Raw genomic sequence first — 25476 nt, 5'->3', positions numbered from 1 at the left:
ACGTAACGAGTCAAGTCTGGCAAGTCTAAGTTGATGTAGGAACTAGGATCTGTACTTGTGTATCTGATAACTTAGGTTACTTGAACAGTGTACAGGCTACAAAGCAGCAGTATGGAGAATAAAGTATGTAATATTGAACAACTATCTGACAGTCTGTATACAAATACGCAAAACTACCTAGTAAGGCTTGACACCCGCCAGCTTGAGCACCGTATCGGTCAATTCGGGCTTCTCATAAGGCTCTGTACGATCCTTAGGGCACACCTTTCCATTCCTCATCGGCTTATCTGTAGACGGGCGGATATTGCTACGGAAATTAGCATGTACATCAATACAGGCGGCGAAAAATCACATACCAGTGAGGCCAGTGGGTAGTACCCATGTAATTCTCAAAACAATATTTCTTCAGCTCCAAGGCCTTTTCGGTCGCAAAGCGTCTCGGCGTCATGCAGACATATTGGACGTGGCGGATTTGGTCCCCTTCGGGCAGACAAGCATAATGCATGGTCCGAGAGTCCCAAAGGACCAAATCACCGGGGTCCATATTAACCTTGATAAGTTCGCAACCGCGGTCCTCGAACCACTTGAGGTCCCTTTGGTGGAAGAGGAACAGGTCCATGTACTTGATCTCCGGTGGCGGAGCATCCTCGTGGTCGTAGGGGTCACGGTCCTGAGCAAAGAACTCATCAAAGAGTTTGGCAGAGCCCTTCATGAGCATGAGGCCGCCGTCTTTGGGACCGTTGGGGGCAAAGTTGACGAGACCCTGCACTGCTTGCATGCTGAAATAACATTAGTATTCATCTGTCTAGTCCAACCACTGCGGTGACTTACCCCTTCCGGTTCGGATTTTGGTCACAGTGTGGCCAGGGGCTCCAGTTGACATCCTTCCGACGCGGGAGGGAGATGTTCATGCCATCGAAAGAACTAAGCAGCTCCTTGGTCTCCCAGAGCTTCTCGAAGATCTCAATGACGGCTGGCTCTGTGCGAGCTTCCCAAGCTATCTTCTCATGGGGTGCTGCGTAGCCATAGTACATGCTAATCTTCTGTTAGTAGTGGTTAGAGCTTCGGGGAGAAAGGGACCTACCCTCCCTTGAAGCTGATAGGAAGATGCTCAGTAGTCCAGGTACTCTCATCATTCTCATCGAATCCAAGCTCAAAGCTCTTCAGCCACTCGATCTGCTTGTCGCAGTAGTACTTGGCCCGTTCGGGACTAATCACGTTCTTGATGACGACGCAGCCATTTTTGTGAAACTCATCGCGCCAATCGCCGTAGTGACGGTCGCTGAAGTCAACCAGGTCCTTCACTGTGTAGGACTCGTTGGTCGCTTCGGCGATCTCCTGAACGATAGTGGTTGTTGACATAGTGCTTTCTTCAATCGATACTCAACTTGATCAATGGATTAGAATTGAACACTGGTCTTCTCGTCGAGTCTTCAAGTGGGTGTTAAAAATTCACTTAAACATCCAGCAGCCTCAAGCTCCGAAGGGCTAACATCGTGCCCCGAAGCTCGGGGCCTTCATCAGTCTGGAGGAATGCGGGGAGCGCCGAGCACCCCGCCCTTGGCTTCGGGGGAGGCGCTGACTTCGGGGCAGCCCGAGCTTCGGTCACTAAAGCCCCGAGACATGTACATTATAGACACCGGAAGGCGGGGAAGATGATGCTGGATAGACAACTTAAATGTGAAGAAATTGCAGTATGATTTGATTTGCTAGAATATGTGAAAGCTTCCAAAGCAGTACACTAACATCACGTGCTACATCGAATATGCCTCCTCCGGTCCAAGTCGCTTACAAGCGTATCAAAGCCCCGAAAGAGGGCGAAAACGGCTATGTGCGACCGCAACCAGGCAAATCAGAAGTCCTACCGGCAGGATGGAATGGTTTCAATGCCAAGCCCATACAGAGCGATATTCGTATCGACCACGACGTCGAGATCATTGTCCGTGATGGCGCAAGACTCTATGTTGACGTTTACCGGCCGGCGGACGCTACCGAGAAAGTTCCCGCCGTATTGAGCTGGTCCTTCTACGGCAAAAAGTACAGTGCACTCGACATGCTGCCCATGTGCGTGTGGAACTGCTGCGTGCCGCGCTCTGACTTGAGCGGTCTCGAGAAATTCGAAGGCCTCGATCCAGCGACATGGTGTCCGCGCGGGTATGCAATTGTCAGTGTTGACACGCGCGGAGCAGGAAATAGTGACGGCCTTATTACCGTTATGGGCTCTCAGGATGCGGAGGACGGATACGACGTCGTTGAAGCCATTGCGAAGATGGACTGGTGCAATGGGTGTATCGGCATGGCAGGGAACTCGGCCCTAGCGATCTCTCAGTGGTTCATTGCTTCTCAGCAGCCGCCGTCACTCAAGGCTATTGCACCATGGGAAGGGTCCGGAGATATCTATCGTGAGCAGTTTTGCCGCGGTGGATGGTTCTCGATGAGCAACTTCGATCTTATCACAAACGAAATCGTTCGTGGACCCGCCAACTCCGGCATTGAGGATTTCGAGGAGATGTACCGCCGCTCGCCTGTTTCTAGCCCTTTCTGGGAGGATAAGCGGGCAGATATGACCAAAGTGCTTTGTCCAGTCTACATTCGAGGCTCGGATGTGAGCTCTATTCACACTATGGGTTCTGTTCGAGCCTGGCTAGAGCTTCCACATGATAAAAAGTGGATTCGCTGGGGAAGCAAACAGGAGTGGTATGAGCTGTATAGCTGCCCGGAGTCCATGGATGAGCTCTTCGTTTTCTTTGATCGCTATCTCAAGGGAGTTGAGAATGACTGGGAGAAAACCCCCAAGGTGCGTTGGTCTGCGCTGCAGTTCGGGGATCGAGAGGCCATCGACGACATCGTGCTCGAGGACTTCCCATCGCCTACCACTGAATATCGAGAATTCTTCCTCTCTTCGGAGAAGCTCCACCCAACTTTGATTGGGCCTTACGAAAAGATCTCCTACGACTCGGAGCTTACATCCAGCTTCGCCGAGTTCTCATACACCTTCGACAAACCAGCAAGACTAATTGGTCTACCGAAGGCGGTCTTGTACATGTCTTGCGAAGATCGAGACGACTTCACTGTTTTCGTCATCTTAAGAAAGAAGAATAATAACGGGAAACCATTGATGCATCTCAATTTTCCATTCCACGCGACGCCGGTCAAATCGATTGACGAGATATCTGAGAAGGAACAGTCCAGCACAAACCTTCATTTGGGGTCTAATGGTATACTTAGAGCTTCGCACCGTGCGATCGATGCAGATAAAAGCATTCACCCACAGTTCCCTTTCCACCCTCACAAGCGCCAGGAGAAGGTCCGTCCTGGAGAGATTGTGCGACTTGAGATTGGCATTTGGGCGATGGGCGTGGATTTTGACGCTGGTGAGACGATCAGCGTGCGGGTGAGTTACCATTAGTCTGCCAAATTATAGAAAGATGGATATATGCTAACAGTGAGGAAGGTCTCTGGCCAATACCCTAGTATTGCGGAGTATAAGACTTGGTCACAGCCCCGTCCGGAGGAGGAACTCAATCGTGGGAAGCATTTCATTCACTGTGGTGGAGAGTATCCTAGTTCTGTTATCTTGCCTTTTATTTAGCGGGCTTATGGAACATGATTGTGGCTATAGAGGTATGAGAATGTCATGAGCCATCTTATTATCCTAGCCTAGCCGGCCTCATCTTCATGTAGAAAACCGGAGTTCTCGAATAGCCTTTCAAGTCTGTCCTCTATTGTATTTGAAGATTGATCTTACCCTCAGAATGTGTCGTATAATTACCCCTATTGACAAAGTACCGCACAACTCGATTCTAACACCTCTAATTCCCAGTTCTTCCATGACTTTATATCCGCTCGAAAGATATCAATATAGATGAAAGAAAGGTCCGATAGCCGGATACTTTCGAGCTCTACTCAATGTCAGTACGGCAATTACTTCTCGATCTGAATGAGCCTTCACCTCTCATGCCTGATGATACCCCGCCGGTTCATTCTTCTTGACTTTGAGTACGGCACGTAGAAGGGTATACACACCCCCACAGTCAGATAGCCCGACAAAGCAAGCTTCGCGAGTGTTGCCATGCTTGCCAGATATGCAGGATATATGGTAGTAGTAAGCTGTCTTCATCTCACAAGGTGATCTTTATATATATCTGCTACAGTTTCGGGATTTATGAAGGAGTCTCATGCGGTAAGACAGTTACCCTGGTGCATCTACTATAAAACAAGTCGGAAGTTACCTCTGATGATTGAGTTGATTGGCATAATCCGGGCTGTATGAGTTCTGAGATGAACCAAAATTTTCGTGCTTGTAGTCTAGGACTTCAATCGGAACCTTCCTTGACAGTCGACCGCTTGGATGCTACCAGTTATCGAAACACCCTTCGCCGATTGGGCCCGAGAGACTCCGCAAGGCGACTCGCTGATCGCCGAAGTCATAGTCATGGGTACACCACGGAAAATCTGACCATCTGGAAGGAGATTTGAGCAGATTGGGAGAGGCAAACTGCCAAAGGAACAGTGAGGTATCCATTATCAGGCCGGCATCACAGTAAACGGGGACTCAAAGGCCGTCCTTATCAACACACCCTTCTCCATCTCCAAGTCAAGATATAGACCAATGGATCAAGAAGACCTCCACCGGTAAATTACTTCAATATGTTAGATCACCAACGACCATCATGACAACCGGGTCGGCATAACTCTAGTCTAAAAGAAATGGTCCAATATATGTGTACTGGCCACTCCCCGCGCAGTAGCGCTTATGATGGTACACCGCAAGCTGGGTTATTGGGAGGGATATGGCTTTCCCTCTTACCAGGAAACCAGGCTCTAAAGGCGCCAGAAATTGCTGAGGCGATGGCAGCGTTTCCAGATGATCAGGGGGCATGAAAGTAGATATATGCTTTAGCATCTGGCTGTTGGGTAGGGCGTAACTGTTCTGAAATAAATTTACACCACTGGTGATCATGTATGCATTCCATTCCATGTCGTTGTATGCATAACAGTAACGCATTTCGAGCTGAAGATCAGCAATAGTCAGTCCACTACCCTGTAAAATTACTGATTGCACATCATGCAGAATAATTTGCCAATGTTTCTGAACATAACTTTCAGAACAAGGCTGTGTCTAGTGTACCTCCTCCCTGGATAGGGCTGATGATCGTCAGGAAGCGGATATTCTCCCTCTCACTGACGGGGCGATGCCGACGGACTGATCAGTAATCCTGATCTGTACCGAGCAACACCAGAATAAGAGCGCGAATGAGGTAAAGTAATCAAACCTCGGTTCCTGACGTTCAATATCACCCAGCTGCTACCTGGGAAACGCAAGAAATATAAACCAACGACGAATTACGGACATAGATAGTACGGATCAATCACACAAAACATCCTGAACAACAAATTAACCCTTCAACCAGTCTACCCACCACCCATGATGTCACTTCCAACCACCTACCAACCCATCATAACAATGGACAAAGACCTCGGAATGGCTCAAAAGCGCCGCACCATCTACCTTCGCCCGTTTATCCTCTTCTACATAAATTCCCTCATCGCAGAACTCATCTTCCTCGCCGTCGGCGTCTTCATCATGACCGGCACTCGCGACCTTTTCTACAAAGTCATGTGGACGCTCGTCTTCTGTCCGCTAGGTATGGGCGGTGCTATGGGGGGACTGATCAATTGCTTCATTGTCGATCACTATTATGGGAAGAAGGCGGCTCAATTTACAGGTATTTTGTCGTTGTTGGTTTTGAGCGCTTGCAATTATCTCTGCTACAATTTGGACCGGCATTTTGGATGGTTCGGGGCCAATGAGCATCCGATGTGGTTTCATTGGCGGTATCCGATGATTTGGGTTGTTGGCTATTGGAATGGACTGCTTTTGTTTACGGATAGGGGGCAGGAGAGACTTGCTAGGTTGGGGCTGTAGGGTATTACATGTCTTAACTATGACTAAGATCATTGGTCATGATGAATGCCACAAAGCGCCTCCATATGGTCTCTCTTCAACAATTCTCGCGAGGGAACAGGGGCGTCGCTCGAAGCATTGGTTATGTGAGTGGCTGGGAGTAGAGTGATATGCAGCATGACAATAAAAATCCCAACACAAGGAGTTCTTATAGTACTTGCACGAGGATTTTCTTGTAGGAGAACCATGGTGTTATGCATCTGTCTAATTTGCCAAGAAAAGGCTCACTGACTTTCGGGGTTTCTAACCCGGTACTTGGCGAGGTGCTCCAGTCGAAAGCCTGGAGCTGGGGATAGTCCAAGTTTGATGCTCTGCAATATGAGCTTCTCGGCTAAAGTGTTCAGACACTTCTCGCTATGGTAGCAGAGTGGATAGAATAAAATTGCCAGGGGGCCAACTTTCATGAAATATGCAGGATCAATTCCGGCCGGAATTTGAATCCCGACAATGCGGGGATCCGGATTTCTCTATAAAGGATTGATTCCAACCCATCATTATCTGCCGAGACACATTATTATCCTTCCTGGCTATACTCAAGAGAATACATAATGCTATCGAACAAACAAGCAATTGGCACCCTCTCCTTGGGCCAACATCCCTCTCACACACTGGACCGAAAGATCCGTGTTGCCTCCCAGCATGGCTTTACCGCCGTCGAAGTCGTTTACTCTGACCTCAAGAGGTACTCAGACGCCCTAGGTGTATCAATGCTAGATGCTGCCGGAAAAATAAAAAAAGGCTGCGACGACCTCAACGTCGAGATTTTATCGTTGGCGGCATTCGAGAACTTTGAAGGAAATCGCACCCCATTGGATGAGCGAATGGCCACCGCAAAGCACTGGATCGACATTGCCCGCAAGCTGAATGCTACATATCTGCAAGTGCCATCCAACTACAGCCATGATGCCAGCACAGACAAGAACCTCATTGTGTCGGATTTGCAGCAATTAGCAGATTTGGCTAGCGCTGAGGAACCCGTTATCTCGGTCGCGTACGAGCCACTCTCCTGGGGTACATACTGTTCGACCTGGGACACAGCCCTGGAGCTTGTCGAGTCTGTTGATCGGAGGAACTTTGGTCTGTGCATGGACACTTTCCACGAAGTCACCAAGCTTTGGGCGAGCCCGTTCGAGACGTCCGGAAAGTACCCGACAGCTGATAAGGACTTGACTGCCTCCCTTGAACGCTTTCTGAAGCAATGCCCTCTGGAGAATATCTTTTACGTCCAATTGTCGGACGGCGAGCTCTTCAACCCACCTTTCTCAAAGGCACATCCGTGGTATCTAGAGGGCGAAGCACCGCAGTTCACCTGGTCTAGACATGCTAGGCCATTCCCGTTTGAAACGGAGCTAGGCGGATATATGCCTGTGCTAGAAATCGTCAAGGCATGGGTAGTCGACAAGGGGTACACGGGCTGGATCTCGATGGAGGTATTTGACAGACGGATGCGCAGCGAGGACTTCAATCCCGAGGATGCCGGAAAAAGAGCGAGAAAGTCATGGGAAACATTACAAGACCGCCTCCGATCCCCCACTCCTTCTAAGATATAACCTTCGAATAAGCTCTTGCACAATCCAGCACCTTAAATAGTCCGTTCCTGAACTAACAATAAAACTGCCGTGAAACACTCCAATACCCGAGGCCCAGACCCTCCCGTAGTCCCCAACAGGCAATTACCCCCGAAACCTAGATGCACGTGACTCGCCCGATGGTTTGCCATCGGCGAACCACTCCAACGTCCCCAATCCCATCATCCCCTAACTAATGCACATCTGAACCGCCTGTTCCCTTATTCAAGTCTCTTTTCAGCCTTTACATCCTCTGATCAGATCCAAATGGCCTCCGACATCCCCAGGCCACCAACACTCCGCCGGTCATGCCAAGCCTGCGCGCGCGGCAAACGCCGCTGTGACCAGCGCTGGCCGCGCTGCACCCGATGCCAGACCCGGAAGATCGACTGCGAATACATCAACATTCCATTAACGGTGGGATCCAACACAGACTCAACAAGTACCGCAACAACAACAATCACCACCAGATCAACCCTCTCGCCCAAACTCCCTCACAAGAAGCCAAGACAGCACTACCAACTAACCAACTCCATCCCCCTCTCCCTCCCCCTAGAGATCACAAAGGGCTACTCCCAACCCGTCATCGAATTCCTAGTCTCAGGAATGCGCGCATACCCCTCCACCTTCGCCCTGAACATGAAAACCCACTTCATTCACCCGGATTTATGGCCCAGCCCATCTTCTCCCCCTTTACCTATCAAGGACATTCACACCCTGTGTAAACTACACTCCACATCACCCACCACCACAAACAAAACCATCATCCCCCTCCTCAAACAAAAATCCTCCTCCCTCCTCCGCACTCTCAACCACACCTCCAGCTTCGAGGAAATGCTAGCTACCGCGCAGGCTCTCCTCCTTGCGCAATGCATGCTCATTCTCTCGGACCCCGACACAGACACATCATCACAAACCTACTCCGAATCAATCAGCACTATGCTCTACAACCTCGGCCAGAAACTGTGGCAACAGGCCCCCATCCAATTACCGGGGAGTTTGAGCCCGCGCAGAGCGTGGCTATTCGCGGAGAGTGTGCGGAGGACGATCATTGTGGGGTTCATGCTAAGGAGCGTGTACTCGCTCAAGATGCGGAATTATTCCGTCCGCACGCCGTTCGTGGATTCGTTGCCGTTTGATATGAGAACTGGGCTGTGGGATCGAGATTTTAGTGTTGATGGAGATGAGGGTGGGGAGTCATTGGATGCGATGGTCTCGTTGCATCAATATTCGGGCATGTTGGAGAGTGGTGTGGTTCATGGGATCTCGGATTTTGGAGGGTTGATTCTGGCGGCGTGTAGAGGGAGGGCGGTGCAGGGATTGCCCTATCCTTCTGTTACTGCGTATGCGGGGTACTAATTTATTGAACCATTTCCATGGTGTCTACTTTTTTGCCCTTTACTTGTGACTTAACGGGTAAGTTGAAATCTTAAATCTATTAAATCGTCTATCTAACACCGAATCTCAAAAAAGGACAGATCAGATTACACCAAAAACTGCTTCAACACCGCATTCAACATCGCCGTCATATCCGCATACAAGCTCTGCCTCTTCGTCTCGAACGCCTGATAGATATCATTCGCCGATCCCACCGCAATCTGATCCTCACCATTCTGCAACCGGCTCCAAACCTCACCGATAAACTCATTCAACGGCATACCAATCAAGTGTCCATCCTTCAAATCAGGCTGGTGCTTGGCATCATGCAGCTCGGTCTGCACCGCGGGCGGGTAGATCTCGAGCACCTTGACGTTTCCGGGACCCTCGGCGACCTGCGTCCGCAGGGCAAGGATGAAGTGGTGCAGGGCGGCCTTCGAGGCGCCGTAGTTAGGGCAGCGCATCATGGGCACGAGGGCCATTTGGGAGGTGGTGTAGGCGAGGGCGGTCTGGGTGGGAAGGGATTGCAGGTGGGGGAGGAAGGCCTTGGTGAGGTAGACGGGGGCAGTGTAGTTGGTGATGAGCTCGGTGTCGAACGTGGTGAGGTCGACGGAGTTGGGGTTGGAGAAGTCGAAGGGGCGCTGGATGCCGGAGTTGACGAAGATGCAGTCCAAGTCGGGGTGGGCGGTTGTGATCTCGGTGGCGAATTGGGGGATCTATATAGTGGTTAACTTGTGAGTAGAGTGCGAAAGTGGGTGTGGGGGTGTATATGAGGGGGACGTACCTGGTCCAGCTGCATCACGTCAAAGACCTTCGATGCGACCTTGTCACTGCCATATTGCTGGACGAACTCGTCCAGGTTCTCCTTTCTTCTGCCGGCAATGACGATCTGGGTGCCGTTCTCGACGAGCTTCACGGCGAGGGCCTTGCCGATGCCCGAGGTGGCACCGATGATGAGGACTTTCTTGTAGGGAAACGACATGTTGTTTGATTGTGTGTATATATGGACAAGGGTATATGAGTATTATACAGGTAAATAATTGAGAATTGAGCATGAAAAAGAGGCAGACTGGCAGCTATTTATCTTGTATGCATGAAGCTGAATGACGTCCCACCCGCGGAGACTAAGCCCGATACGATCCCACTCTTGGCGAGACACCCTCGCGGAGACTAGGCCGCATTAGGAAATCCATCTGGATTTTCGCTTCTTTTTCGCGACAACCCTGGGATCATCCCCAGGACTTGAAGGCGAGAGAAGGATCCGGAACCACCGGATTTGTAAGAAAGGGATTATTAAACACCGAGCGATATACCGTGGCTTGTCCGGTTGATGTTGAGGTATACCTGTCACGTTCGCCCAGCGGACTCTAAGCAGTTTTCGGCGATTCGGCATCTGGATTATCTTTTCGCAAGGTAGGTCTCAGTTGCGTAGACATCTCCGATAGAATGCATGCGCACTAACGGCTTGCATTAGCCCCTGAAGATCGGCGTCGGTTGTATTCCTCCTTATCGATGTAGTGACTCGGGGCTATGACTATGACAGTGTCAGGTGCACGGACCGGCAGCATGCATAGTCTCTAACAACTCGTCTCTCTCAACACTGCTCTCTACTAGGCTGCGAAAGACCCCGTTTTGATTCGATACCAGTTCCTGAGGTGTCCCATATTCAATGACTCGGCCGGCGTCCAGTACAAGCACGCGATCAAAGTCGACGATGGTGCTGATGCGATGCGCGATGACCAGTAACGATGAGTCGTTGTGCCCAAACTCAGTCCGGATGGATCTCTGAATCACTGCATCGGTGGCCTTATCAATAGCTGAGGTGGCCTCATCTAGAACTAGGACTTTAGGCCGGCGAAGAATGGCCCGCGCGAGGCAGAGACACTGTCTTTGGCCTTGGGAAAAGTTCGCGCCTCTTTCGGTGACTGCGGTGTTTAGAATACTTGGTGGGTGCTGGTATTGCAGTTCCAGAGAGTCAAGGAGATCTTCTCTGGAATCGTCATCCTCATCGAGTTTTATCAACGGCGATCCAGGACGATTCTCGTTATGGTCAGCATCAGGAATAGTCCAGTGCACGCGTCGCAATGCAGACAAGAGCTCTTGGTCTGAGTGCTCATCAAAGGGGTCGAGGTTGGAGCGAATCGTGCCAGAGAACAGGATCGGGTCTTGTGGTACGATTGCCAAGCGCGTCCGTAGCTGGCGAAGCGGAATGGTCGAAATGTCCACCCCCGCCACATGAATACTTCCCTGCTGGGCTTCCAGGAAGCGAAATAGGGCCATTGCCAGCGAGGACTTGCCTGCACCGGTACGACCGACCACTCCAACTCTGGTATTTGGCGGGATGGAAAAGGATAGATCAGACAGAACGGGTGGCAAATCGGGCGAATAACAGACGGTCAAGTCTGATACATCCACTTGGCCATCCGCGGGCCAGGACTCAGGCATCTGGTCGGTTGAGTCGTATTTTTCTGCAGGGATATCGAGAGACCACGAGACACGTTCGACGCTGTTCAGAGAGATCTCGAGGTTCGCGTATTGCCTGATCACTTGAGACATAACGCCACTATACCGCATGATGAACGTGATAGCAAATCCAGCAGTAGAAGCTGTAATGCCGTTGGAAGAGAGCACGAGTATAGAGGCCGCGGTGGTAAAAGCGGCGCCAATGGTGCTTGCGCGAACGGCGATCCAACGTGTAAGCAGCCAGAGACACCAGGATGCCCGGCAATGCCGGTCAATCTTGGCATACATTTCCTCTCGGTAGGTCTCCTCTTGACGGTAGGCACGAACGGTCATTATTCCATCCATGGTGGCACAAAGATGGTGAAGTACTGGGCTTCGCATGGTACTTTCAAGTTCCTTGATGGCGCGGATCTTCTTGATAAATAATTGTCCGTAGTAAAATGCCAGTAAGAGCGAACAGGCGGAGAGGAGATTAAGCCAGACATTCACCAGGGAGGCAGCCAGCACGATGGAGAGGAGATCAAACACAACACCGAGTGCGTAGTTGAGATCATATGGAAGGCGCGAGTCGATCAAGCTGAAGTCTGCAGAAAAGTTGTTCAGAATGTTTCCAGCTGGTATCTGGTCGAGCCACTGCAAGGGAGCCCGTAGTACCGAAGAGAGGAACTTTTCAAAAAGTCTTCGTGACATCTTCAAGGTGATGCGCACTGCCAGGAAGCTCCGACTGATCGCAACGATGCATGAGCAGATCGACAACATTAGATAGATAGATAAGAACCACGTAATGTTCACCCCGGTGGACTGGGCTTCTTTTGTATCCATGTCTTCTGTGCTCCTGCTCTTGTTCGTGCTGTTACTCCAGATCATCATCCACAGACCTCGCCCAACTGCTAATCCGCCATAGCTCAGATGCAGGAACAAGACAAGCAAGCAAAGATACTTGGCGTCAGTTAAACGGAAAATCCGTTGACGATTTCGCCATTTTTGGTTTCGTGTATTGGCCTCACCACACAAATCGTCTTTCCTTGCTGAGTCTTCTAGTTGCTCTTGCTCACTGGGTAATAGCGTTCCTATCCAGTTTTCCGAAGACTGAACATTCGATACCAGAGAGCCTTTCTTCATGTGAGAAGCCCTCTCCACTCCTGCTGCAGCCTGGGCCATATGCTTGAATATCCCCATATCCCTAAGGTTTTGTCTCGGGCCAGCATACTGCAGTCCGTTGGTGTCAAGAGCAACCACGTATTCGGCTCTCGGTAAGCACAGTTCTAGGTGGTAAGTTGCCAGTATGCGTGTGCGTCCCTCGGCGAGACTCCCCGTCAGAGCATACTTATATAGATGCTGCGCCGTATGAGAATCAATGGAGCTGAAAATATCATCCAGTACAATTATCTCGGCATCGGAATAGAGTGCGCGCGCAAGGGAGATACGCCATTTCTGGCCACCACTGAGATTGCTCCCTTGGTCGTCCATCGGAGTTTCATCCTTCAGCACTAGACTATTTATGTCGCTATTAAGAGAGCAGGCGAAAAGAACGCGCCGGTAGCGCTCCTGCTGAAACGGCAGGCCATAAAGGATGTTGTCCCTGATTGTCCCATCTTTCAAGCACGGTTCCTGGGCAACGTAGGCAACCGCCAGGCTTGGGGACCGCCGTACATTGCCATGCAGGAACTCGCATTCACCAAGTATTGCTGCAAGAACGAGACTTTTGCCAGAGCCAGACGGCCCCGTAATGATACTCAAAGCGCCGTATGGGAATGTCAAAGACATGTCTTTAAGAGAAAAGCATTTAGTGTATTGATTTTCGTTCCAGCAAATCGTGGCCTGGTCCAGCACAACCCCATCAGCGGGCGCAATATCGACATCCCTGTCTGGGGTTCGAAGGAAACGCTCAATTCGTCGCAGACTGATCTGTGCTCCCGTTGCATTCAACAGGATCTGGGGAAGAACGGCAAGGGGGGTTTCGAGTGCACCGAGCAGCGAGACCGAGGTGAAAGCGAGAGACGCTGGCATGTCGTCATGTAAAAGGGCATATGTGCCTAAGCAAGCGGCGGAAACGACAACGGGTGTAATATTATAGGCGACGAACATAAGAAGCTCCCACTTGAAAACTTGCCACTGGCTTTGCAGCTCCTTCCCTCTTGACTCATTGATGCGGTCTTCCCATTTTTCCTCCAGAGCTGATAATTTGACTTGGCGGATACCTTGGAGAACCTCGTTGATGACTCCCATCTTGCTGTCGCGTGATCTCAAGAGACCTCTTTGTTGCTTCGAAAACTGGCTGACGGAGTAAAAGTTTCCTGCAGACACAAAAAGAAGAACTAAGCCACCGACTAGTAGGCACTGCGGTCCAAGCAACCGGCCGATAGATAGAGCAGCAATAATGAGTTTTAACGGTGCCTCGTAGAGATGAAAGCCGACCGCTGAAAAGTCGGCTACTTTCTTTGCATCCACAGCTACCAGGTTCATGGTACCCTGACTGGTCGGGTTGGTGGTACTGGCACTCTGCGAATCATATCCGACATTGTTCACTGCACGACAACGTAACGCTTTGTCATAGACCACTGTGGATAGCTGTTCCTGAAGCCTCACCGCAACCAGATTTGACGATACATAGAGGTTCCAATTTTCGATAAGAGCAGATACGATAGTCGATGCGCCGAGCCCGAGAACAAATAGCCATAGCCAAGGATCATCAGGGTCGGTTTCCAGACGCTGCAAGATTCCCAAGATAAAAAACTGGGGCACAAATGCCATTGTCCCATTCAGGAAGGTCAAAACAAGTTGAATGAATAGCGCTTTCCGATGACTGAAAAAGAGGACCTTCCAAAGGCTTTTGCTGGAAGCCGTACATTGTTGGCTGAAAGCTTGAAATAGCTGAGGTGAACGACTATTGTACTCGAGCTCAGGCAGGTGGCTGATCTCCAGCTCATCTTTCGGACCCGCAGAAAGCAGCTGGCCTACCCATCCAAAGAACAATTGGTCCAAGAAGGTTGTCGATCCTTTGCGATCCACCACTGTTCCGTTTTGAAAAACGTCCGGTCGACGAGGCAACGACGCTCCGGCCATGCAGGCACCCAAAGCGGCGCAACACTGGCCAAGTAGAAAGAACCAGGGCAGAAAGGAGAAATCCAACGCCTCATAGCATCGGTACTGATCCTCAACTAGAAGTACCATCATGGCGACGCAGCCGATGCTTGTTTGAAGACCGTGTCTGAACCGAAGCGTGCATTCGTCTTCCATCCAAACTGCAACTGTACTGAGGGCCAGAGTTCCCCAGGCCCCTAGTCGCATCCATCGTGTAAAATCACCGGTGGAAGCAGACACAATGCTAAACACGACAATTTCCGATAGCGATAGCCATACACCAATGCCGGTACCAATTGCAAGTGCGACGCGTGGGGGTTTGTCGGAAAATTCCTTAATTGATTGTGGTGTTGCAATTCCATCGCAGTCTTCATACCCATCCATTTGGATCATTGTGTCGAGGGTTAATTGTCGATGTCGCAATCGATTCACGATGGCGATAAAGGCCCTCCCTCCCACCAAGGCCGCCACACCGAATCCGAAAATGTTGGCCGCGAGGGGGAGCCCCTCGCTTGCCGTCTGAGAAGACATTTTGCTGAGTGACTACCGAGAAGAACTCGGTAGCAGATTCCCGAGCGAGCATCGTTGAAGAATCGAAGATTAGACGCCCGAGCGTCTCTCGTGCGGTGATGGCAGGCTGCAGGATTAATATAGGATGGCCGACTCGTGGTTGTCGCGTCGGCGGAAGCGCTACAGTGGATCTAAAAGTCGGAGGTCGGGTTTGATTTGGCTGCCCGGCTGACGTACCACTCGGCGCAATCTCTCCACTTTGGCTATGGTCGTGCCTGTGGTTGGTGCAGGCAAACCAGGCTTGTCTTCAAAGTTTTATCTGATTTGGGGGCATTTTGCGATTGCTACTAGGGCTGAGGCTAGTTCTGCATGTGGCAAGTGTGAGTTCAAAGTTAGGTAGTGGGGGCTACCATTGTGATTTGCTGGATGTGGAGAGAGCAGGCAATGACGACGACATGCCAGGCATCCAGAATATCATGCATCATTATATCTCAACATCAAAGATAACACGAAATCTGTGTGATTGAGCAGGAAACTGTAAGGAGGGCTATTTACTGATCGGCGATAAAATCCAGAAGCGCCAAGCCCGAAGAACCGAGCATCGGCTTTCGGTACTCGAACGGGCAAAGTACCACAAAGATTGGATTGTTGCACAGGGATGCATGTTACTGGAGAACACGAGGCTACTATGCAAACCCTATCCATATTTTTTCCCTTCGAGCAAATAAATAATGTAACGTCCGTGCTGAAGCTCGTATCTAGAATCTCCATGATCCGGGGTCGACTCGCCCAACCGGGTCCCCGGAAAGTGTGATCCGTGCCGGATACGGATGAACCCGAGCGTTAATCGCATAAGCATCCTGTTCGGATTACCAATGTTGATTGGATGAAGTTGCAAAGAAACTGACGACGGAAACCCTCGTTTGCAAGTATATAAAGAATGAATCTTTCCATAACCATGGTGTAGTCGCCACCCTTATACTCCAGAGTCCGTCATTTCACTGTAACTTCCACTTCATTTAACATTAACAAAATGGTAGTCCTCGCCGATATCCAATCCTCCAATGTCCAGATTGCTACCTCCCTTCCCGAGGGAATGGTAGCTCTCTTCGTCGGAGCAACAAGTGGGATTGGTGAAGCAACCCTCAAGCAGTTCGCTAAGCATGCTGCACGGCCCCATGTCTATTTTGTCGGTCGCAAACAAGAAGCAGCCAACCGCATCATCGCCGAATGCGAAAGCCTGAACCCCGAGGGGAAGTATATCTTCATGTCTGCAGACCTTAGCTTGCTCTGCAATGTCGATGAGGTTTGCCGCCACATCAAGGACAAGGAGCGAGCTCTCAATCTCCTCGTTCTCACACCTGGTATAGCGACTATACACAACGGTGGGTGATCGCCGGTTCGGATATATATATCTCTTGCCGCACACATGACTAGAACTACATAATGTTACAGAATGAACGACTGATATCTATCATACTGCAGAAACACCCGAAGGACTCCGCAAGATCACATCCCTCCTCTACTTTGCCCGCATGCGTTTTATTGTAAACCTCCTCCCTCTCCTCCAACAAGCCACCAGCCTCCGCCGCGTCATAACCGTCGGGGCAGCCGGATCTGAAGGTCCCATTGACACCGCCGACTTCGAGGGCAGAAAGCTATCAGCCCCATTGTTCCGCGGGCATATTACTTCACTGACCACAGTGGCTTTGGAAACGCTAGTTGAAAAGGCCCCAACCGTGTCGTTCATTAATACTCACCCTGGAGCTGTCCGGACCGGGATAACTCGAGAGGTGGATAATCTCCGTATGTGGATTGTGTGGCTTGCTCTCCTGCTTTTCGGCCGTTGGATCTGCATTCCTGCCATAGAGAGCGGAGAGAGGCATCTTTTTGTGGCTACAAGTGCGAAGTATCCTGCGCGAGATGGGGATGATGGGGTGCCGCTGTCGGAGGGGGTCATGGTTGCGCGGGGCGTTGATGGGGAGGTGGGAGAGGGTGTTTATTCTGTTACTTCCGATGGGGAGAGTTCGGATAATGCCATTGAGGTTCTGAAAGGCCTGCGAGAGATAGGCATTGGAGAGATTGTCTGGAGGTATACGGAGAGTCAGTTCAAGCGGATCACCGGGGTGAATGCCGCATAATGTAAGCTGGGCTGAGACGGCATTGTAGCCAGAATTGACTCTATATCATTCCCAGATTGTTAATGTATAAAATGGTTCTAATCGCATGAATTGATGACTTCAAGATGAAGTTATTGATGGCAGCAAAGATAGTGCATCTCAAATCACGTGCAGAGTCTCGATCAGGCAGGACCACGTGATGACGTCATGTATGTCACTTGCCGGATCAGGCAATTCCGCTCTTTCTCTGTCGTCAACTTTATTCTGCATTTTATTCTCCCAACCATTCCATAATGGCTTCACCTCTCACTCCTTTGACAGAAGGATGTTATGTAGAGACAGGTCGCAGCTGGTGGCACCTGCATCAACCCAATGACGTCTGCAGGCACAATTTTCCACTTCGACCTAGCTGAACCACGGCCATAGCCTCCTCTTGGCTCGTGGTCTCACCATACTTCCCCTGGAAGTGTCGGCCTCGAACCCGGCTTATCAGAGGTTGAGTTGGTCACTCGCGGCTCATTTATAACCTAGTATTTCCTCTGTACAACAAAGGCTGTTGGGCCAGCGTGTCACGGGTGGGCCCGAAGCCGCCGATCAAACGCCGCCATCGGTGACTGGAAGAGATCGTACAAGGAACGGATCCGTTTCCACCCACCCAGGTCGCACAGAGTGAGGTTATGCAACCCGCCAATTAGGATCGGAAGAGGGACGCTTTGTCCGTGAGGACCTGCCTCCTCTTTATGCCTCTGGCAGGCCACCACTGCTCAAGTTTCACGCAAGTTTGTGGGGCGGGCAACAAGTCACTCGATTCTCTGCCATGGCATGGCGGTTCACTAGATGGCAATCATCCCGGTTCTGGCGTCTCACTAACAAGGCGGTCTCTTGATGATCGCCTCAGCGCGGCTGACATTTGCTGGTATCAGTCCCGGTAGAATAATTCTCACCTACTCTACCGAAACCCGGCTAGATCTATCAGCTGGAACTATGGATGAAACGTGCAGAATCTGCCGAATGGGCTATTTAGGTGTGGCGTCGAAAATTCGAGGGTTTGGGTGTGAAGCCACCAATGGTTGCAGTCGGCGGTTCCCTGGTCTGCTTCTGTGACGCAATCTTGGCGCACCGTAGAATATATCCCCAATGAGACCCCCAAAGTATAAGATATTCTTTTTCTTCTACAGCAGGCTGATAAACTGCAATTGTCCAATTCTCCGACTGCTTACCCTACTGCCATGGTGCACCCAATCAGGTCTCTCAACAAGGAACTCGATCGTAAGTCTTAAATGCTTCAGACAGATTTTCCCGCTAACAGCCCGTAGAGGTTGACACCGAGTCGAAAGACTATCGATCTTCCGACTCAACGGAGGGAGAATCCTCCAAAGCAGACCAGGATGAAGAGTCTCCCCATAGGGAGCCCAGAAAGGGCGTCTCTCGAAACAAAAGCCAAGGAACTCAGCGTTCCAATTTTTCGCGAAAGAAAAGTCATGCCAGTCACCGCACTGGCGTATCCCAAAACCAGAGTTATCGGAGTCAACCTCCCGCTACCCTGAGAAACCAGAGCTATGGGAGTCAGGCACAATTCTCCTTAGCAGGTCCGAATGCGTATTACGGACCACTCCCTCACCAGGGCGCCTACATGCATCCGGAGTATCAGTCTTACAATCCCCAGTATGGAAACACGCAAGGGGACAAACCTGTCTGGAGTTTAGCGCAGCCGCTGCCTCATGTTGTCCGAGACGGAATGCGGTATGGAGCCTTGCCAGAGGATCGAAAGGAAGAAAGAGAAGAAGGGGGACGAGAACGCCCGCCTCCAGCGGCAGAAGAGCCTCCTACGGATATCCCGCAGACGGATGAAGCTAGACAGAATGGCGAGGAGCCCCAGAACGAGATGGGATTCTTCAACAAGTGGTCCAAGATCCGATATTATCTTAGAGAGCCATTAGGCGAATGGCTGGGTGTGAGTAGTTACCTAGACTATCTCTCTTAATCCAGCAACTAACAAAATCACCAGACAACCTTAGCCATCACCCTCGGCCTCTGCGGCGGGCTAGCAACCTACACATCGGACCAACAAGCCGGCTCATGGATGAGCCAAGCCGCGTGCTGGGGCTTCAGCTTCATGATCGGCATCTACATCGTCGGTGGCATCTCCGGTGGCCACCTCAACCCTGCCATCACAATCTCCATGTCCGTCTGGCGAGGATTTCCCGCCCGCCGATGCGTAATCTACATCCTTGCTCAGCTGATCGGCGCCATCACCGCCGGCGGAATCGCCTACGCCATTTACCACGACGCCATCGTCAACCTCTCCGTTGAGAGCAACTTACCACAAAGCGAAACAACAGCCAGCCAAGCATTTCTCACTCTACCGAAACAATTCGTCAGTCCAGCTACCGCATTTTTCAACGAGTTCCTAGGCACCGCCATCCTCGTTGGAACCATCATGGCCCTGGGAGACGACACCAACGCTCCCCCCGGAGCAGGTATGCAGGCATTCATCATCGGCATTCTCATCACCGTTCTAGTCCTAGCATTGGGCTACAACACAGGCGGGTACGTACATCCTTCATCACCCCACCCTATAACAATCCAACTAACCAACATCCAGCGCATTCAACGGCCCTCGCGACTTCGGGCCCCGTCTCGTCGCCGTAATGGCCGGCTGGGGCGGCCACCTCTTCAAAGAATACCACGCCTGGTGGATCTGGGGCCCGTGGGTAGCCGACATCTTCGGAGGATTATTCGGCGCGTTCATCTACGACTTAGTCGTGTTCACTGGTGGCGAAAGCCCGATCAATTACCCGCCGAGGAGACGTAAGCGCGCTCTGCTGATCAAGGAGAAGAACTTGCGGAGTAAGTTGCGCCTCGGGAGGAGGAAGATTGGGGATATCGAGAGGGCGGTAGAAGAGAATCAGGATTGATGTTAGTCTGGGATATCTGGGAAGGAAGGACTTATTTGTGTATTATGGTGTGATTTGCATGCAGTATACGGTAGCGTCGCATTAGCCTGGGGTTTTCTTCTGTTTTGTATTTGGAGTTATATAGGAAAATGTCTCTCTTTAATGTATTCGGTGTTGGGGATAGTGTGGTTGCCATCAAAAAAATCTATCCAAGTACTATTTAGTATTAAGAATAGGATTTTTCGCACCTCTAGATAACTCTATCCCAGGACCTCAGGTAATGAATGCCAGACCAGCAATATCTGAGGCCAGGTGAACTATGCCTTAACGAACGACATCATTCATTATCGACAAGATGAGATGCATAGCAAAAAGGGAGATATAAACTACCTCTCTATTGGATAATCTAAAAGATTCCCACTAACTACCTCGTCGTCTACAAATCTAGACAGTAGGGACGGTGCTGACTCAAGGACATAGTTATTGAAGTCGGATTAACTGACTACGGTTTGATATGTATCAAAGGAAGCATGAGCAAGCAAGGTGTGTTTATTTATTTTAGCTTTTACGATTTCAAAGCAAGAGTACCTAAGCAAAGTACCACAGTATCACAGTACCACCGTGCCCATCTCACGACGCGGCGCCGGCGGCGGCAGCAGCAGCAGTGCTACGAGCCATAATCACTTCCAAAAACTCCCAAAACCCCACGCTCTCAGCCTCCTCGATAGCCGTCCTGGGTCCCTGTGTACCAGCCGTAGCCCTGACATTTGGGTCGACGCCTTCATCCAAGAACAGATTCAGAAGCTCGCCAATCTGCTGTTTGCGGGTCTCGAACGCCCGGGGATTTCGCAAATCCACTTCGTCTGCCTTGGCATCCTTATAATTATGCACCAGTGCATGAATAGGCGTGCCCAGGCCTGTAACCTGTTTCGGATCAGCACCTTGGTCTATCAGGGCCTGAACTAGTTCGATATTGACTACGCGGGCAGCGTAATATAGGGGAGTGACCATGCGGGAGGTTTGCTTTGAGAGGTCGATGTCGGGACTTGCGAGGAGATCATACGTGGCGTCTTCATTGCGGTAGTGCATGGCGACAAGGAGAGGAGTTGTGTTAGCGGCTATGGCGCTGCTCTCGGAGTTGATGTAAGAGGATAGATTAGGAATTCGGCCCCCGCGACAACTCTCGTACTGGACGAGGCGTCGCAGAACTTCGGTGTCACTGTTGACAGCGGCGGAGTGGATCGGGGAGATGGGAGGGTTGCGTGGGGCGAAGATGGCGTCTCTGAAGTATGGGTCGCCCAGTGTTCTGCTAATATTTGCCCAGGTCTGCGAGCGGAAGAGCCGGTTTACCTCCTCGGTTCGCATGACGTGAGGGGGCGTCTCGTAGCTGAGGATGGTCCTTAGGGTGTTGTGTTCGCGTCTCCACACGCATAGAGCAATCGGAGTGAAGCCGTTGCCATATCTATTGTCCGTAGTCACGCCAGCGAAAGGGTCGACGCCGTACTTTTCCTTGATTTCAGGGTTCAGGAGGTATTGGGCGAGTTTGTTATGCCGGAGTAGGATGGCTGCACCCAGCACGGTCAAGTTGCTCTCCATAACAACGTTAATGGGGAACCCTAGATCACAGAGAACCCGGATCGGCCTGACCTTCTTTGCAAGGAGGGCTTCGCCAATGGTGGACCCACGGAGTCTCAACGAAATATGGTGGGGGGACACTCGAAGGGGTGGGGAGACCCCGGGTATGTACATCAATTGATGTACAAGCGGAGCAAGTCTAGCTCGGAGAGCATTATGGATCTCAAGCTGGGGAAGGTGTTCGACGGGAAAGCGATGATCACGGCATATATTGCATATAACCTGAAGGAAGTTGTTGATATTCATGATGTTATTCGAAAGGGCTTGCTCAAGACTCCTGATGACTGGTCTGAGGTCATGAGGTAGGTCTTTGGGTTCTTCCTCTTCAGAGTCGTACTGGGCTTCGGCGGCGACCTCCTCTCTGGACCCCTGGGCTCTAACCTCCTCCGTTTCATCATCATCAATTTCAAAGTCGCCATCCTGATCCTCCTCTGCCGCGTCAAGCTCCATGGCTTCGGAGCCAGTCATCGCCGACGGTGGAAGTTCAGACAATTCAGATGGCGAAGGGTGCGCCACCATGGGATTATTGAACAATAAGTTATGGAAGTCGCGGATGTGATTTTCCAGATCTTCTCTGGCCAAGGTGGGATGACGGGTGCCGCATAAATCGCAAGAGATATATTCTTCATCGGGATCCTGCCTCTTCAAACGTGCCATCTCCACGAATACCCAATGAAAAGCATGGGCATCCCCCTCTACTGAGGTCAGAGGCCTGTGACGGCAACCAGGCCAGTCTTGGCAGTCAATGATCGTAGAATTTTCCTCGTTGTCGGCTCTTTTCTCCCTGAAACGTCTGTTCAGGTCATCGAGGTGCTGTTCGATGTGCTCGTAGATAGCATCCCCGGCGGGCTCAGGGTGTCCCTGGTTGCAGAAAATGCAGTGAGGGTTAACAGGATTCCCCTGATGACTCATGATTGCTGAGCTTGGAATTGATTTTTTTTTTAATCTTTCTTATCTTTCTTATTTGGTTTAGAGTTACTGTAATTCTGGTGTGATTGAGAACAGATAGATCAATTGGAAGGATGTTGTCGTGACTGATGGTGGAGAGGACAGCAGTGGATGTACCTGTCATTGAGATTTATATACTACTTTTTGCTACCTTTGGTGGATCGCAGTTGCCATCCTGGCATCGGTTGTTCCCTCATGTTGCTGTCGCTATCTACCGATCTGCTGGCGGCTCGTCTCATGGAGAGGAATAAACCGAGACTTGGATGGGTCTCACCAGCATTGAATGGAATTATCCGGTCACAGGTATGTCCTAGATGAGATGTGTGCTACGAAAGAGGCGGAAATACTTTCATATAAATTCAGTCATCCTCGTCAGTAACTATTGTGCGCTTTGCGCCTGGTTAAGTGATAGCCTTAACCTGTATCGTGTTTTCAGAATCCAAACGATTTGCTTGCTTCCTCCCTCCCTTCCGATGTGGCTCCTTCCTATTACATCTTCTTCTCTAAAAATTGATAACCAATTGTTAAGACCCGACCCTACCAACAAGTCGGTCTGCCTTAATATAAGACAACATAATAGTATGTGTTGGCCTTGAATATAGTCCTACTGGACGTTCACAATACAATGAGGCCCTGCGGCTCTTCGGGAGTATCTGGGAGATATGCCCCCTCGGCGCTTGGAGCACGCGAGTGACCAGTGTCCCTTTTGATGGACGGCGTGTATTCTGCAATATGCAAATCAAGTGTGTGTGCGTGACGATTAAAGCGGCACGGCTTGAGGCCTCGGCATCCGTCCTTCTGGCAGAGATGGCCGAGGAAGCACTTAGTGGATCGGCATGAAGGGCCCGTCTGACATGGATGCTGACGGAGTATGTATTTCATAACGTCCAGCGAGCTTGGATCAAGACGGCCGTGGTCGTATTCACAGCCAATATTGCTGCACTCGCCGCCAAGATGGAAATTATTGCATGGCTTATGGATTTTGGCGCGACGGGTATAGAGTTCCCAGGCGTCGTGGCCGGGGATCGGACAGTAGGTGTCAATGCGATCTCCGGCCAAGTTTATCGGGATATAATCTTGCCACTTAGGATCGAGGTGGGTGACAAGTTGTGAGGCATAAAACTCTTGAGTGCGAGCACTCGTAGGAGATTCCCTTCCTGGAGGAGAGGGGGTATTGTCGGATCTAGAGAGTTGTTGACCCTGCGGTATGTGGGCCTTGTTGCAGGAGCTGCCGTATCGGCAAATGCCCTGAAGAACATTAGTTGAAATGCAAAGTATGGCAATGCATTTCCACGCACCTTTTGGAAATGTTTGCAAATCGGTCTAGAGGTTGTGGACATCGAAGGCGTATGGTTGGAGGGACTCCCAGTTCCACCAATAGGTGTAGACATGAAGAGGGCGGGAAGCTCTCGCACCGGGAGGCCTAATCTTTCATATTCGCTGTGAAAGTTGGCAGCTTTGAGGAGGGTGATGCGATCAGTCCGGCCACGATAAGGTGTCAGTAGATTAGAATACCCGGAGTCGTGACAACCAGCGAAGAAGATGTGTCTGCACTGGCTGTTGTCGGCAAATAAGCGGAACATTTCTACTGACGTTAGCTCGAGCCCTTCCAAAATATAGAGCTATTCATACCCCTAATCTTATAGTCCGCACCCTCTTTCTTATCTCCCGCATCCACGAAATCAAAAAGATCCTCAGCCCGGGTGAAGCTTGCTGTAAAAGGCGATAGAGAGCGGGCTTCCTGTCCCACAATCCCGGAGCGGGCCAATGACTTTGACAATCCAAGCACGTTTGCATAAATGCGTACCATCACACGGCACTGGTCAGCCTGATGGCCTAGTCGATCATGGAGCAGTTCGCGGATGGAATCGTTAAGAATACGGGCAGCCGTAATGCCACCATCGGCTCCGGCTTTTAGCAGATGCTCTTTGAACTACCGCGGAGTTGATCAGTATGATCTCTTCTAAGGATCCAGATGTACCTACGAGATAGCCATCTCCATCAACGAGGACCAGCACGAAAGGATTCCGCTCCTAAGTCACCGTCAGAGCTGGACAATGTACATACTGACGGATCATTCTGCGTACCTGACCCCTAGCCATCCGCTTGTACTTCTCTCTAGCCTCTTTCTCCTCCTCATAGTCACTCTTAAGGTTGTTGTAGTTGTCTAAGAGCTGGCGGAACTTATCCAGGAGGTTCTGTACATCGGCATGGTGTTGCTGGTTCTGCTGCACAATGCTTGATAGATTGCTATCTAGAGCGTGGATCTCGGCATCACCAAGCATATTGTTCGATTGGGATATGGTTTTATGTCGAAGGAGCAGGATCGTCTGTTTTCTTTTTTCTCGAATGGGACACTGTCGCTAAGGAATACTGTCGAGGGATTTGCGGAGACCACCATGGGTGGGTGGCTGCGTATCCCGAAAGATAAGGATGGATGGGTCGACTAACATTCACTCAAGACGAGGGAGGGACGTTAATGATAGGTAGGTGGTGAAGACTCCAAAGGAATGGGCAAGTGTCGTCGTGCGAAACGAGGAGAAGCAAAGCAAAGCAAAGCAGCGGAACTAGTTGGAAACTAGTTTGGATTTGTTGTGTTGGCCGTCGCTTACCCGCTGCGGTACCTGCGCTTATCGATAAGCGGTTACCTGTTCTTGGCAGGCGGTGGGAGGGAGCTGCTATCGGAGCGGGGTAGCAGACTATCCCTCTTTGGGTATAATGTCAAACATTGCTGCCATAATCCACTTATGCGCACATGCATTACATGTCTACAACACATTCATTTGGAATGACAGAGTCAGGAATTGAATAGTCCAGTTTGAAAGCAGCCATGTCAATCATTGTGGTTGGAAGGTGAAAGATATTCAACGCTTGTGGGCGTTGTCTGCAGCCAGCCGACTCTTTTG

General features: G+C 50.7%; 11 protein-coding genes across 11 annotated transcripts; 6 read left to right on the top strand and 5 right to left on the bottom strand.

The window, feature by feature from the left end:
- Positions 1–177: 177 nt before the first annotated feature.
- AtWU_03899 (clavaminate synthase-like protein) lies at positions 178–1362 on the bottom strand (the record flags this gene model as incomplete). The annotated part of the gene is made up of 4 exons (XM_035499010.1): positions 178–307; positions 357–779; positions 832–1035; positions 1085–1362. 4 exons carry the CDS (start codon positions 1360–1362, stop codon positions 178–180), a joined length of 1035 nt encoding a protein of 344 aa, XP_035354903.1.
- Positions 1363–1765: 403 nt separating this feature from the next.
- AtWU_03898 (X-Pro dipeptidyl-peptidase C-terminal non-catalytic domain-containing protein) lies at positions 1766–3592 on the top strand (the record flags this gene model as incomplete). Its single annotated transcript, XM_035499009.1, has 2 exons — positions 1766–3394; positions 3455–3592. The coding sequence occupies 2 exons, from the start codon at positions 1766–1768 to the stop codon at positions 3590–3592; spliced, it is 1767 nt and encodes a 588-aa protein (XP_035354902.1).
- A 1875-nt stretch (positions 3593–5467) lies between these two features.
- Positions 5468–5929, top strand: AtWU_03897 (uncharacterized protein; the record flags this gene model as incomplete). Its single annotated transcript, XM_035499008.1, has 1 exon — positions 5468–5929. One exon carries the CDS (start codon positions 5468–5470, stop codon positions 5927–5929), a length of 462 nt encoding a protein of 153 aa, XP_035354901.1.
- Positions 5930–6516: 587 nt separating this feature from the next.
- On the top strand, positions 6517–7518 carry AtWU_03896 (sugar phosphate isomerase/epimerase family protein; the record flags this gene model as incomplete). Its single annotated transcript, XM_035499007.1, has 1 exon — positions 6517–7518. The coding sequence occupies one exon, from the start codon at positions 6517–6519 to the stop codon at positions 7516–7518; it is 1002 nt and encodes a 333-aa protein (XP_035354900.1).
- A 285-nt stretch (positions 7519–7803) lies between these two features.
- AtWU_03895 (uncharacterized protein) lies at positions 7804–8895 on the top strand (the record flags this gene model as incomplete). The annotated part of the gene is made up of 1 exon (XM_035499006.1): positions 7804–8895. The coding sequence occupies one exon, from the start codon at positions 7804–7806 to the stop codon at positions 8893–8895; it is 1092 nt and encodes a 363-aa protein (XP_035354899.1).
- Positions 8896–9020: 125 nt separating this feature from the next.
- On the bottom strand, positions 9021–9895 carry AtWU_03894 (putative short-chain dehydrogenase/oxidoreductase; the record flags this gene model as incomplete). The annotated part of the gene is made up of 2 exons (XM_035499005.1): positions 9021–9629; positions 9698–9895. The coding sequence occupies 2 exons, from the start codon at positions 9893–9895 to the stop codon at positions 9021–9023; spliced, it is 807 nt and encodes a 268-aa protein (XP_035354898.1).
- Positions 9896–10458: 563 nt separating this feature from the next.
- On the bottom strand, positions 10459–14991 carry AtWU_03893 (ABC transporter family protein; the record flags this gene model as incomplete). The annotated part of the gene is made up of 1 exon (XM_035499004.1): positions 10459–14991. One exon carries the CDS (start codon positions 14989–14991, stop codon positions 10459–10461), a length of 4533 nt encoding a protein of 1510 aa, XP_035354897.1.
- A 1012-nt stretch (positions 14992–16003) lies between these two features.
- Positions 16004–17111, top strand: AtWU_03892 (short-chain dehydrogenases/reductase; the record flags this gene model as incomplete). The annotated part of the gene is made up of 2 exons (XM_035499003.1): positions 16004–16355; positions 16456–17111. The coding sequence occupies 2 exons, from the start codon at positions 16004–16006 to the stop codon at positions 17109–17111; spliced, it is 1008 nt and encodes a 335-aa protein (XP_035354896.1).
- A 1208-nt stretch (positions 17112–18319) lies between these two features.
- AtWU_03891 (putative aquaglyceroporin) lies at positions 18320–20008 on the top strand (the record flags this gene model as incomplete). The annotated part of the gene is made up of 4 exons (XM_035499002.1): positions 18320–18359; positions 18407–19044; positions 19099–19640; positions 19696–20008. 4 exons carry the CDS (start codon positions 18320–18322, stop codon positions 20006–20008), a joined length of 1533 nt encoding a protein of 510 aa, XP_035354895.1.
- Positions 20009–20617: 609 nt separating this feature from the next.
- AtWU_03890 (ankyrin) lies at positions 20618–22534 on the bottom strand (the record flags this gene model as incomplete). Its single annotated transcript, XM_035499001.1, has 1 exon — positions 20618–22534. One exon carries the CDS (start codon positions 22532–22534, stop codon positions 20618–20620), a length of 1917 nt encoding a protein of 638 aa, XP_035354894.1.
- A 651-nt stretch (positions 22535–23185) lies between these two features.
- On the bottom strand, positions 23186–24855 carry AtWU_03889 (C-x8-C-x5-C-x3-H type zinc finger protein; the record flags this gene model as incomplete). The annotated part of the gene is made up of 5 exons (XM_035499000.1): positions 23186–23818; positions 23869–24155; positions 24203–24503; positions 24556–24603; positions 24658–24855. The coding sequence occupies 5 exons, from the start codon at positions 24853–24855 to the stop codon at positions 23186–23188; spliced, it is 1467 nt and encodes a 488-aa protein (XP_035354893.1).
- Between the last annotated feature and the right edge of the window lie 621 nt (positions 24856–25476).

The sequence above is a fragment of the Aspergillus tubingensis genome (assembly GCF_013340325.1).
Source record: "Aspergillus tubingensis WU-2223L DNA, scaffold_6, whole genome shotgun sequence".
Taxonomy (NCBI): domain Eukaryota; kingdom Fungi; phylum Ascomycota; class Eurotiomycetes; order Eurotiales; family Aspergillaceae; genus Aspergillus; species Aspergillus tubingensis.
Note: the sequence above shows the minus strand (reverse complement) of the source record. Positions and strands in the feature narration are given on the sequence as shown.